The sequence below is a fragment of the Phyllopteryx taeniolatus genome, chromosome 15, assembly GCF_024500385.1.
Source record: "Phyllopteryx taeniolatus isolate TA_2022b chromosome 15, UOR_Ptae_1.2, whole genome shotgun sequence".
In the NCBI taxonomy this organism is placed as follows: domain Eukaryota; kingdom Metazoa; phylum Chordata; class Actinopteri; order Syngnathiformes; family Syngnathidae; genus Phyllopteryx; species Phyllopteryx taeniolatus.
In genome coordinates, this window is record NC_084516.1 from 17,918,287 (window position 1) to 17,932,740 (window position 14,454).

At 42.0% G+C, this 14,454-nt stretch overlaps 1 protein-coding gene and 1 long non-coding RNA gene across 2 annotated transcripts; one reads left to right on the forward strand and one right to left on the reverse strand.

The window, feature by feature from the left end:
* Nucleotides 1–1,452: 1,452 nt before the first annotated feature.
* LOC133490194 (glutamine synthetase-like) lies at nucleotides 1,453–8,311 on the reverse strand. The gene is made up of 7 exons (XM_061799964.1): nucleotides 8,170–8,311; nucleotides 7,502–7,689; nucleotides 7,100–7,261; nucleotides 6,868–7,014; nucleotides 3,247–3,374; nucleotides 2,912–3,111; nucleotides 1,453–1,785 (listed from the first exon to the last, which is right to left on the reverse strand). The coding sequence occupies exons 2-7, from the start codon at nucleotides 7,668–7,670 to the stop codon at nucleotides 1,476–1,478; spliced, it is 1,116 nt and encodes a 371-aa protein (XP_061655948.1). The 5' UTR covers nucleotides 7,671–7,689; nucleotides 8,170–8,311; the 3' UTR covers nucleotides 1,453–1,475.
* A 118-nt stretch (nucleotides 8,312–8,429) lies between these two features.
* On the forward strand, nucleotides 8,430–9,506 carry LOC133490212 (uncharacterized). Its single transcript, XR_009792130.1, has 2 exons — nucleotides 8,430–8,538; nucleotides 8,802–9,506. It is a non-coding gene; the product is annotated as an uncharacterized LOC133490212 (long non-coding RNA).
* The last annotated feature ends 4,948 nt before the right edge of the window (nucleotides 9,507–14,454 follow it).

The window sequence follows — 14,454 nt, forward strand, 5'->3', positions numbered from 1 at the left end:
TGTGAATATACTAACAACAACAACATACATAGGTTTTTACTACCCCGGGTGACACTGAAGATGCATTAGACCAGTTATTCAATCCAGACTGGCCCGCAATTCACATTCCACTGGGAAATCCTGAAGAACACACTGGAGTGTGTCTGACACATGGCACCTCTGGTCAAAGAAATTTGTGTTGCGCAGACGAAGAAATTATGGATGAACATCCTGAATATAACATTTATATCCAATTACACTTATTTCAGTTACAGAAATGTCTCAATAGGCTGGACTGGACTCTAGCTTTTCACTTGATTAATATTCAAGTTACTTTTTACAGGTCAGTGGACAAGCAAATAATGTTTTAGCCGATACTGTAACAGGTTGTAGATCAGATTGCCTAGTAATAAATTCACTTTTTTATTTTCTGGTACAGTATATGTCAGTTAATGGATCATTGAATACTTCATTTTAATATTTTATTTAAATATCAAATATGGAAAATTAAGTGAAAGATTACCAGTTGCGGTAAGCTGCTCTCTGCTCTGAGATGCTGACAGCTTCTAGCTAACTGCCACACAGCACTTCCTTATATATATATATATATATATATATATATATATATATATATATATATATATATATATATATATATAACACTCTTTTAGAATTATTCCTTAGCGCCTGTTCTCACTCTCTGTCAAGAAATGGAAGACTTCCGTATAACATCACTTTGAGGAAACGAAAAGATGATGACTCTGACTCGCACATTTCTCCAAATAAGGCAAAGCGTGCTAGCTGTTTGTCATTCTCAGTTGAGGCTCACTGTAAAAATGAAACTTCAAACATAAGAGAATCAAACAGTATATGATTTAAACACCACATTGTTTAACCAAACCATATAATTTCATCTAACAAAAATCAGCCATCTTAATGCAAGCATATGATGCAAAATGCGATAGATGGGCTGACATATATTAGCATAGATGGTACGATATTTGTAATCCATAAAACAAGTGCTACTTTAACACACTTGGAGCAGCAACACATACAACAAACACTATTCAAAGCGAAATAATCGCTCTGTTCTGTGGAAACCATCCAGTAGACCTCAGTGCTACCCAGCATGTTGCGACACAACGCAGTGCTCCACTGAAGGCGCGCAACTCTAAATTCAGACTTGCCTAAAATCTGTAAAACCCTCGGAACTCGCACATTTAATCCATACAAACAAAACAGAAAACAGTACATTGTCAGTGTGTCCATTCAACTTGTCCCCACACAATATATATTTTCAGCTATAAGACATAATAAAACATTGATATTGTATGCAAGTCGGTGTAAGAGTATGAAAGTGTTTATGGAAGATTTTAAAATGAAATGCTGATTAAGATATAAAGTAACACTTCAATTCTTCAGATACACTCAAAAGTGACTTGCATTTTTAAATAATCCTAAAAGCAGACAAAATAGACTCAGCCTTGTCATTTTATTTAATTGCCCTTCACTTCTTCATCATCATCAAGCAAGCAGGTGTTTGCAATGGCCTTGGTCACAAGGTACGGGTCACAGTTTGCTGCAGGACGACGGTCCTCAAAGTAGCCTTTCTTTTCTTGACCCACCTGGAGAGGAATGCGGATACTGGCACCTCTGTTTGCAATTCCAGCAGAGAATTCGTTCACATTGGACGTCTCATGACGACCTGTGAGACGTCTCATGTTGTCCTGACCACCGTGCGGGTCGTACATCTTAATGTGCTCCATGTGTTTTTTGCTCAGCTTCTTGATGGCCTGCTCAATGTATCTGTCAGCAAAGATTACACAAGTGAATGCGTGATTGCTTGTTCTCTGCACTTAACAAGTAGATTCTCTCCTTACACTCGGGCTCTATTTTTGTAGCTGGCACAGCTACGGCGTAGTGCAAAAAAATGGTGTATCCTGATCGTATCCCTGCCGTGTTTGCCAATTTGGCAGACTGGTCTGTGACAAGCTAGGTGTACCAGCACAACGAGGGTGTGTCCTTTGACATGCGCCCTGCTCAATGAAAATTTGGTGGCAGAAAGTCAGTCAAAACTTACGCCTGACGGGACCACGTGGGAGGAAACCAGAGAGCCCGGAGAAAACCCACGCAGGCACGGGAGAGAACATGCAAACTCCACACAGGCGGGGCTGGGGATTGAACCCCGGTCCTCAGAGCTGTGAGGCTGACACTCTAACCAGTCGTCCACTGTGCTGCCTATTATTATTATTATTATTATTATTATTATTATTATTATTATTATTATTATTATTATTATTATTATTATTATTATTATTATATGAAATCATCCCACAGCCTGGCACAGGGGACAGATTTTCCATTCTGCTTGACCTCACAGTCGAACAGGACAAAAAAAAAAAGTGCAGATGTCCCTCTTTGGCACTGGGGTGTGCTGGTCCACGAAATTACCAACACCGGGTCTAGCTCGCCTCTGCGCAGAGTTACGGATTTACACCAGTCACAAAAATAAAGCCCAACATGTCATATTGCGTCAAATATTTCAATTCACATTGATGGTAGTACGTTGAAATATAGTTACAGTTATAGGAACTATTTGAAATTGTGAAGAAAAAAAACACAATACAGTATGTCTCCTCTCCTCTGTGAAGATAACTGTATACCGTACTTCCTCAAATAGTGGCGTCAACTATAATGATGCAGCATCTCATTCAAGAGCATCATCCACTTGAAAAAAATCACATCTCCCCCAAATAATTGCCTCTTTCTTACCCCGTAGATACCTGGTCCCCTTAGCATTTGAATAAATAAATACCCCCGGTCACTGTATGAGGCAATACATGAGCTCAAACCATTGTTTAAGATTTCACTAATTCACAGTGCACATTACAAATTTCTACCAAAGCACTTTTTAGGAGGATTGTTTACTTACTGTAGTCCTCCTTCTTCCCTCATCTGCTTTGTACTGACATTAGTGTGGCTACCAGCACCATTCCAATTTCCCTTCATTGGTTTCGGGTCCAGTGTTGCAACAACGCCAAAATCTTCACATACACGGTGCAACAAGAAGCGTGCAACCCACAGTTGATCTCCCATCTCAATACCTTCGCAGGGACCTACCTGGAACTCCCACTAAGTCAAGACAATAAAACAGGGGAAATAACTAAACAAGGGAACTAAGTAAGAGGGTCTCTGGGGATGAATAATATTTCCTAGAGAAAAAAAATCACCATGGCCATGTATATCATGTTTGCTTTCTTTACTTGCCTGAGATGGCATAACCTCAGCATTTGTTCCAAAGATGTTTATCCCAGCGTAGAGACATGCCTTGTAGTGAGACTCCACGATGTCCCGTCCAATAGCTTTGTCTGTGCCCACTGCACAGTAGTAGGGACCTTTAAAAAAGTCAAACAAAAGTTAATCAATGTCTGCATTGCCCTTGGGATTACCTGATTAGAGCATAGAGCATTGGAATGGAGGGGTCACAGTTCAAGTCTTGCTGCAGAACAAAAAAAGATATCTTTTGGTCTGCAGCATTTGTAATAATATTACAAACAATTGTTGGAGAGATGCTAGATTACATCCTGACTACTGTCAGGTCCCCTGCCGCTGCTCTTCTCTCTCTACACGAACGACTGCACCTCAGCGCACCCGACTGTCAAACTCCTGAAGTTTGCAGATGACACCACTGTCATCGGCCTCATCAAGGACGGTGACGAGTCTGCATATCGACAGGAAGCGGAGCGGCTGGAGCTGTGGTGCGGCCGACACAACCTGGAGCTGAACACGCTCAAGCCTGTAGAGATGATCGTGGACTTCAGGAGGCATCCTTCGCCACAACTCCCCCTCACGCTGTCTAGCTGCCTTGTGTCAACCGTCGAAACCTTCAAGTTCCTGGGAATTACAGTCTCTCAGGACCTGAAGTGGGCGACCAACATCAACTCCATCCTCAAAAAAGGCCCAGCAGGGGATGTACTTCCTGCGGCTTATGAGAAAGCATGGCCTGCCACCGGAGCTGCTGAGACAGTTCTACACAGCGGTCATCGAATCAGTCCTGTGTTCTTCCATCACAGTCTGGTTTGTTGCTGCAACAAAAAAGGACAAACTCCGACTGCAACGGACAATCAAAACTGCTGAAAGGATTGTCGGTACCCCCCTACCCACCATTGAGGACTTGCACGCTGCCAGAACTAAGACAAGTGCGTGCAAAATCCTCTCGGACCCTCCGCACCCCAGTCACCGGCTCTTCCAGCTCCTTCCCTCAGGTAGGCGCTACCGATCAATGCAAACTAGAACTAGGAGACATTCCAACAGCTTCTTCCCTCTTGCGATCAACTTCTTAAACACCTAACCTACAATTCCATTACAACATGCTGGCAATTTTTTGACTTGAGTTCGTTGTCACATTTCTGTGGGGCCAATTATGTATTAATCGTGCACTCACTGTAGTTGTCTCGCCATGCTGCACTATTTGCATATACTGGCCACTCATGCCAGAGTAGCATCTGCTCCATTTGCACACTGATTGAGGAGTATCTGCAACATTTGCACAACCAACATTTTCCCAGATTATCGTACTACTTGTCACTTTAAACCTGCATACACTCCTTGAAGTCTCGGCGCCCTTTGCACAATGGTCATTGCACCGGACTATTGCAATATTTGTCATTCGAACTGCTCTAAGTGCTAGAGGACTCTGCATCTTTTTGCACAATTCTCAATTTTTTTTTTTACCGGCATTACCAGATAACTAGCAACCCTTTACTACTCAGTGACTGTTATTTTTTTTTTTTATGTCAACGTCGGCTTAGAGGAAATTCTGGTCCACCATCCGACGTCTCGGGAGGGGAAAGCAGTGCACCCTCAACACTGTGTATAGTGGGGATGGGGGGCTGCTGACCTCGACTCGGGACGTTGTGAGCCGGTGGGGAGAATACTTCGAAGACCACCTCAATTCCACCGACACGCCTTCCCATGAGGGAGCAGAGTCTGGGTTCTCTGAGGCGGGTTCTCCTATCTCTGGGGTTGAGGTCGCCGAGGTGGTTAAAAAGCTCCACGGTGGCAAGGCCCCAGGGGTGGATGAGGCTCAAGGCTCTGGATGTAGTAGGGCTGTCCTGGTTGACACGCCTCTGCAACATCGTGTGGACATCGGGGACAGTGCCTCTGGATTGGCAGACTGGGGTGGTGGTCCCCCTTTTTAAGAAGGGGGAATGAAGGGTGTGTTCCAACTACAGGGGGATCAAACTCCTCAGCCTCCCTGGTAAGGTCTATTCAGGGGTGCTGGAGAGGAGGGTCCGTCGGGAAGTTGAATCCCAGATTCAGGAGCAGCAGTGTGGTTTTCATCCTGGCCGTGGAACAGTGGACCAGCTTTACACCCTTGGCAGGGTCCTCGAGGGTGCATGGGAGTTCGCCCAACCAGTCTACATGTGTTTTGTGAAATTGGAGAAGGCGTTCGACCGTGTCCCTTGGGTGGTCCTGTGGGGGGTGCTTCGGGAGTATGGGGTACCGAACCCCCTGATACGGGCTGTCCGGTCCCTATACGACCGGAGTCAGAGTTTGGTCCGCATATCCGGCAGTAAGTCGGAGTCGTTTCCGGTGAGGGTTGGACTCCGCCAAGGCTGCCCTTTGTCACCGATTCTGTTCAGAACTTTTATGGACAGAATTTCTAGGCGCAGCCGAGGCATAGAGGGGGTCCGGTTTGGTGGCCTCAGTATTGCATATCTGCTTTTTGCAGATGATGTGGTTCTGTTGGCTTCATCAAGCTGTGACCTCCAACTTTCATTGGAGCAGTTCGCAGCCGAGTGTGAAGCGGCTGGGATGAGAATCCGCACCTCCAAAGCTGAGACCATGGTCCTCAGTCGGAAAAGGGTGGCGTGCCCTCTCCAGGTCGGAGATGAGATCCTGCCCCAAGTGGAGGAGTTCAAATATCTTGGGGTCTTATTCACAAGTGAGGGTAGAATGGAACGGGAGATCGACAGGCGGATCGGTGCAGCGTCTACAGTGATGCGTTCTTTGTATCGGTCCGTTGTGGTGAAGAAGGAGCTAAGCCGAAAGGCGAAGCTCTCGATTTAACGGTCCATCTACGTTCCTACCCTTAGCTATGGTCACGAGCTGTTGGTCGTGACCGAAAGAACAAGATCCCAGATACAAGCGGCCGAAATGTGTTTCCTCCGTAGGGTATCTCCCTTTGAGATAGGGTAAGAAGCTCGGCCATCCGGGAGGATCTCAGAGTAGAGCCGTTACTCCTTCACATTGAGAGGAGCCAGATAAGGTGGCTGGGGCATCTGAATCGGATGCCTCCCAGACGCCTTCCTGGTGAGGTGTTCCAGGCACGTCACACCGGGAGGAGACCCCGGGGATGACCCAGGATACGCTGGAGAGACTACGTCTCTCGGCTTGCCTGGAAACGCCTCGGGATCCCCTCAGAAGAGCTGGAGGATGTAGCTGGGGAGAGGGAAGTCTGGGCTTCCCTGCTGAAGCTACTGCCCCCGCGACCTGACCTCAGATAAGTGGAAGACAATGGATGAATGGATGGATGCTCCCACCCTGTTACCAGACCCTAAACACCGGTAAGCCTCAGCCACAATTGGATTCCCCTCTTTATTTGCCTTGTATCAATGGTGTTGTTGTTGATGTTCTTAGATTCTATATATTTGTTTTGTCATAAAGAAACATTCTGTCTGTTGAGTGGAAATTTGTCTCTTGTTTGTTTAATCACCACAGTGTGTTCTGGTGAGATGAAGATTTTACTTTTGTAGTGTAGTTGTTCACATTGTTGGCTTTATTTCAGCTGGTAAAGTTCAGAAACCGAGAACTCAATGCCCCACTGCATTTTAAGGATGAATGGGCAAGAATTGTATCACAATACTATCCTTTCGAAATACTGACCTTGGGGTGCAGGGAATCCATTTTGAGGCCAACCAAATGGATGCCCATCTTTTCCAATGAGTGTGTATTCCTGCTCAATGCCAAACCATATCTGGTGCTCTTTAACCTGGTCCATGACTTTCTTGCAACTCATTCGATGGTTTGTGTCTAAACCAGACATAAAAAGTTTCAGATTTCCCGTTTTGGAGAATTTGTAGAATCACATATTTCAAGAAAAAAGTGGAGAATGTACCTGCAGCAATGCGGTTGTATTTTAAAACTTCGCAAAGGACCAGTTTGTTGGGGTCAAGAGTGAATGGATCTCTGAACATGCGCACTGGGATGAGGTACATGTCGCTGTTGGAGCCTTCAGACTGGTATGTGCTTGACCCGTCAAAGTTCCATTCAGGAATATCTACCAGAAATCAGATTACCACACAAAACAAAACACCAAAAGGTTAACCCAAATGAACGAATGCTGGTTTGATCATAGCATGTTCAGATTTCTGCATGTACACATTTGAGGTCATAAACACTTTAATTCGCCCTCCTCATACCAATGCTGATTAATTAGGGGATTAACCTCAACATTTAAAATGTCCTTGATCCCCAAAAGTTGTTGTGAAGTAGTCAATCATTAAAACAGTATATTTACCTAGTATACTTTTTGGTTCAGTATGCAGGGTCCGGGTTTTGTTGCGAAGTCCCTCTCCAGTTCCATCAATCCAGATGTAAGTCACCTGGCATTTGTCTCCTTGTGGCAGACTCATGTAATGCTCACGTACAGCCTTGTTAAGGCAAGAGCTGATCGACACTGATGTCATGTTTGAAGAGGTTTCTGTCCTGCAATGACATTTTACAACTTATTGCAGTCATAATTAAATTCTCTCTCTTTTTTTTTTAATGCTCAGAGGTTTAGACATACTGGTAATGCCTCGCTTAATCACAACTGTTAAAAGTTTCTCTTTTCTTCAGTTGCCTCTTGGCATTGATTGGTGTTTTTCCATTTTCAGTTTTTTTGCATTACATTTGTGAGGTAACCAACTCAACAGACAGATATTTATACCTTTATTTTGGTAGCTACTATTTATTGAAGTTATTCAAGTTTGTCAGTTAGATAGTTTATCTAATAGCCTGTAAATCATGCTGTTTCATATATTTTCACAGTATGCTATATTCCCTCAATTCGAAATATTACAGTTATTGTTACAGTTTCTTGCCATAATTCTTTTCATTCAATAGGAAACTGAAACTATGAGAAAATGCATCAACTGTATTCTATATTCATAAAGCAAGGTATTCAATATAAAGCACACAACTTACTTTGTCAAAGGTGACTTCAGGTGTCTACTGACAGCTCTCCGTCAGCACAGGACAAAACCTGTTTGTGGTATTTAACTGCACGCCCATGATTGGCATACAACTGTCGAACATAAAAGGTGACACATCACAGACCGACTGCCTCTATGTGTGTGGGTGTGTGTGCATGTGTTACAACAGCGTGGCTTCGTAGTAAAAGAGTGCTGCAGGTACTAGACTGCCCTGTCTGCAGTCCAGACCTGTCTCCCATTGAAAATGTGTGGCGCATTATGAAGCGTGAAACACGGCAACAGAGACCCCGGACTGTTGAACAGCTGAAGCTGTACATCAAGCAAGAATGGGAAAGAATTCCACCTACAAAAATTCGAAAAGGTGATGTAACACAGTGGTAAACTTGACCCTGTCCCAGCTTTTGTGGAACGTGTTGCAGCCATAAAATTATAAGTTTAAATGATTATTTGCTAAATCATTGTATTGTTGTATTAGGGGTTGTATTAGGAATAAGACAGAATTTGGGAATTATTTGGGAATACATTTTAATTTATTGAGCTATGATTCATAGAATGATATCAACACAAATACAAATCAAGCAAACTATCCATCCATCCATTTTCTGATCCGCTTTTCCTCACTAGGGTCGCGGGCGTGCTGGAGCCTATCCCAGCTGTCATCGGGCAGGAGGCGGGGTACACCCTGAACTGGTTGCCAGCCAATCGCAGGGCACATACAAACAAACAACCATTCGCACTCACATTCACACCTATGGGAAATTTAGAGTCTCCAATTAATGCATGTTTTTGGGATGTGGGAGGAAACCGGAGTGCCCGGAGAAAACCCACGCAGGCACGGGGGAGAAGATGCAAACTCCACACAGGCGGGGCCGGGGATTGAACCCGGGTCCTCAGAACTGTGAGGCTGACGCTCTAACCAGTCGTCCACCGTGCCGCCTCAAGCAGACTAGTAAATTTCAATTTTCAGTGCTTCAGCAATTAATAGAATTAAAAACTTCCACTGGGCATATGAAAATAAACTCATCATTCAGTACAATGCACAAACTTAGCTGAGGAGACTATAAACTCCCATGAAAAATAAAACCACTTCCAAATAGAGTAGTGCCTGCTGCAATTAGTGGATGACTATTAGTTGTTAAGATGAGTCAAGTCTTGTAACTCAGTCAATGTAATCAAATCAAGTACCGGCAAGCATGACAGTGGAAACTAAGTCAACAGCTAATCCAAAAATTGGACTATGATCAGCAAATACAAAAGATTGAGCTGCATGTAAGAACAAAACAACACAAAATTCAGACTGTGAGAGACTCTATTAAAGAATAATGATGACTCAAAAAGTGTGAGAAAGTTTCATATTCAGAATTAGATGTTAGTTTTTCTGATGTGCTATGCATGTGTGTTTTTTCAGTTAAATGACTACTTCCTTGTTCATACAGAACTCGTTGAACATCTTTATCCAATCATCCATTTTGTTTACTGCTTGTCTTTATCAAGGTTGCAGTACTTTAACACCCAAGCCTCAAAATGTCCATCTGGACCTTTTGCTTATTTTGACTACAATAGGGTCAGAAAATGTCCTGTGAATAAATGCTTTTGCCCCTTTATCTCAGAAAACATGGAGTTTTTAATATCTAGCAGTAATTCACAATTTACTACATGTCAGAGTCCAATAACAGTTTGATATGAGCAAAAACACAAAACCGAAATTTGATCTTAAGAGTTTTAGTGGGGAAAACAATGCAATTGAACATGGACAACAGGTTTTGTGTGTTAAAAGTTTAAAACTATTTACAATAAAATTTCTGATTCTTTGTCTCTAAATGTGCAAAAACAGTGCATAAAATGTAAACTATGTACAGGCGTTTTTATCACACACGACAATTCTCTCCTCTCTGGACTTATTTTAGTCCAGGTGAACTTCCTCCCTTTCTCCAGGTTTTTGGCTGCATTGTTGTTAGTGTTTTCACATATGAGTCTGAAAACTGCACCATCACAAAAGTGCGAAAAGATTTCACCTGCTGATGGATTTCCCATATTGAGAGGTGGTTGGATGCGTCTCGGGTTGAACCTCAGTGGGTGAGGGACTCTTATCATCAGGCTCTCCATCTGTCTTCCACCTTTGTTGATGTGGTGAGTGGCTTCGGTCTCTGACTACATCACCAGAACCTCCAGCATGCCCACGACTTCTCCCTCTTTCTTTCTGAAGAACATATCCAGAGTGAAGGCTTGCATGTGTCAAGCAGACCAGGAGAAGCTCATCCATGCTTTTATCGCAATTAGACTTGACTATTGTAATGATCTTCTGACTGGAATCCCCAAAAAGAGCATTAAACAGATGCAGCTCATTCAGAATGCTGATGCGCGGATTCCGACCAGAACAAAGAGGTCAGAGCATATTACTCCAATTCTAGAGTCTTTACACTGGCCTCCATTCAGCTTTTGATTAGATTTTAAAGTTCTGCTACTGGTCTATAAATCACTAAACGGTTTAGGTACTAAATACATGAATGAAATGCTAATAGCATATAAAGGGGTCTGAGATCGACAGACTCAGGTCAAATAGTGGAGCACAGAGTCCAAAGCAAATATGGTGGAGCAGCATTTAGCTATTATGCTGCACACAAATGGAATAGGTTGCCAATAGAAGTGACGTCAGCCCCAAATGTGCATGTTTTTAAATCCAGGTTAAAAACTCGTCTTTTTTCCCATGCTTTCTAGAGAATTTGTGTCTACAGCAGTGGCCTCACAGGACGATGAAATGACGAAAGGTCCACCATTCTACAGTATAACAAACAGTGATCAGTGCATAACTTCTTGCTCCAGGCTTTGTTCCTTAGCAGTAACAGATAATGTTGTTGAACTTGATACTCCACAATTTTCTCTTTTAAACTGCTGTAGGTATAAATAGATGCAACATTCTGCACCCTTGATTCTTCCAATGTGTTTGTCTAACCTCAGCCAACTAAGCACCCTCCAAAAATTTCACTTAGGGCCACAAACCTACAATGCTGCAAATTGAAAATGCTATCTCTGACGGTTCCCTGTAAGTCATGTGCTCTTAGGCCATGACCACATGTAAACTGACCATATCCATTTCTTTTTTTTGTTTTGCAAAATTTTCTGCACACACGGAATCGTTGAAAAAAAAACATGTGTCCGCACAAAGATACTGAAACACACTATAGTATATGCCAGGCCTGAAGTGCCACTGTAACACTGCCACAGGAAGTCACCAAAAACAGAGACTAAGAAGCCAGGATGATGAACAATGGTAAGGAATGCAAAAAGAGCAAGAAAGGAGACATTAGTGTCGACTGATGACGAGGTAAATCTTCTGCTTCGAAACGACAGTCCAGCCAAGGTAAAGAACATCTAGCGCGGTGATCTGCCATGGTATTATTGCTGTTGGTAGTCTTAGGGCATGGTCACAAGAGAAGTCTCAGGAAAGATGCATATATGTTGTGCACAAACAAATGCAAGGCCAGCGTTGTCATGGATGCGGGTTTGCGTGGTGGCGGCAAAAGTGGAGGACCCAAGCACAGGGTAGTAGGGAGGGAAGGCAGGAGTGCAAGATGAATATAAAGTATTTATTTTCAAAAACAAAAGGGCAAACAAGGCATGTGGAAGAATCTAAATAATAACTTAACAAAGTCCTTCCACCAAAAAAAAAAAAAAAAAATCAAGATTCAAAGTAAGTACGACATCGAGCCCATTGGGGACGTCCAAGATGCCAAAAAGGAGGTGATCGGACTGGCCAGTCAGAAGGTCGGCCATGACGCCAAGAACACCGGGCCGTTTAGGGGCCAAGCACATTTCACTTGTGCTGGCGTCACTCCACTTGCTCCCAATGCATTTTACAGTTGATTTTGGAATTTTATTGTTTGCTTTGAAAGCGATGAATGGGCTACCTCGCTTACCTTTTACACGCATAATCTCTAAACACGGTTTCTGAGGTCTGCCGACAGATCTCTCCTTGTTGTCCCAAGAGCAAGGTTGAAATGCAGTGGAGACAGAGCCTTTGCTACTGCAGCCCCCAAAATGTAGAATGAGCTGCCCCTCCAGGCGAGACAAGCTCCCGCTCTCCTTATATTTAAATCCCATTTAAAACCCTATTTGTTCTCCCTGGCATTCTCAGACCCTTTAGGAGAGTTGGCAGTGTGTGGTTTTATTTTGTGGTTTTGTTGCATTTTTGGAAACTGTTTTTATATTCTGCATTTGTTTTTTGTTTCTTTTTTACTGCTGCTGTATTTTATATTTGTGCTTTTTAATATTTGATATCTTCTGATATACAACACTTTGGTGAACTTTGGTTGTTTTAAAATGCACTTTACAAAAAAATTGGATTGGAAACGTACATGCCACAAAGGTATTGCTGTGGCTTATTGAAGAACTAGAAAGACAAAGTTCTCAGTGCTCAAGTATGACAAGCATGGATGTGATTGAGCAAGACAACCCTCTAACTGATTTATGCAGCAGATACAGCCACCTATAAATGGTGGCTGTAAAAGACATGTTACTCCTTGTCAGAACACGATAATTATCTCATAAGATCTGTATGACAGTTGTTGTGGCAAGTGAATGCTGATATTTCCCGTGAGCTGAAAGACCAAAGAAACACTGTACATCCACTGCATATACTACATAAGAGAAGAACTGGGTGACATGTGAGGAATATCCATGTATCAGTTTTATTATAATGTACTTTCATGAGTATCAGGAGGTAGGAAGGAAATAACAAAAAAGGAAGGTAATAAATTAAGTCGCACTGCATATCTCAAATGTTAAGGCCTGGCCCTGTCGGTTCTTCATGTCATCTGTAACATACTCAAGACACTGCACGTAACACTGAAAAACATGAAAAAGCGAAAAGAATGTGGAACATATCATGAGCAAGATAAAAAAAAAAAAAAAAGCTGATTTTGTAAAAAAAAAAAAAAAAAAGGATGATGTGACATAACTATGCTCATGGCTGTCGTGGTTGGGTATAATAAAATAATATACCACCCAAAATATATATATATATCTTTGATGTCTTGCACAGAGTTAGTCTAATAGCATAATTGATCAGTCATTTTAAACTTGTTGTCACCATAGCAATAAAAAAATAAAAGACCGTGAAAGATCAAGGTTGTTACAGGAAATTATCCAATTTCACCTACCGGTAATTGTTCTGAAAATTGTTGTTACCCAACCTGGAATAATTTGTTACCAACCCATATCCAATTGATGTTATGGTCAAAGAGGGAATATACAATCTAACAGGGAAATGTAATTTTATTTCACATGAAATTTTATTGTTTTAATCATCTTTAATGTATGGATTAATGGAATATGTATGTCGTTATTGATTTTGAAATGAATACAATGGGGGGTTGAACTTGACAAACTTTTGCTTCCTTCATCCCCTTCTCAAACTTGCACTTTATCACACAGTGTGCTATTTTATGAGTATGTTTTTTACTGTTTTATGCTTGTGCTTGTTTGAGACAACTAAAAATCAAATTTATATGTATTTACTACAAATGTATCTTTGTTCATGTTTCTATGCCAACGACAGAGTTTTTTTTTTTTTTTTTTTACTTGAATTGAGCCAAAACAACCTCATTCAGATTAAAAATCTCTTTAACAGTAGTGTCCTTGGTCAGGACAAGCTAAAAATATTCAAACAATCTTGAAATGCAACAATCAAAATGAAATGTTCTTCCACTAGATTGCAGAATAACAATTCATCTGTGTACTTGTGTATCCTCCTGTAGCCAGTCATCCAACAGAATGGTAGCGTTGCATTCAAGTAATCAGGCCCAGATTTCACAGTAAAGTAAATTTGTGAGCGCTATAATTTTATACAATAACATAATTATTCAGGGTCTATAAATTTTTGTGAGATTTTCAACGTCAAATATGCACTTGGCTCAATAAAGGCTGTGAAACAGTTGTATGGGGAAGAGTGAGTTTCACACATAAAACCTCAACTTCATAAGCATCATAAAATGTGACTGGATATCTTCATCTTGTTTAAAACATTTTGTTATATTGTTTTTACAAATATTAAATATTGATTTTACTCTAATGACACAACGATCACAGGAAAGTGCTAACCCTTCTAATCAGTACGCTAACTCAGTAAAGCCACACTGATGTTACAAGGTTCTTGGTCCAGGTTTGACTGAGTTTGTTTTTGGGTTTGGGATGGCTGATGGGTAGAGTGGCTCTCTTGCAATAAAACACGGAACATCAATGTCAATGTTGTCAATGTAAATGCCCTGTTGAGCTGTAA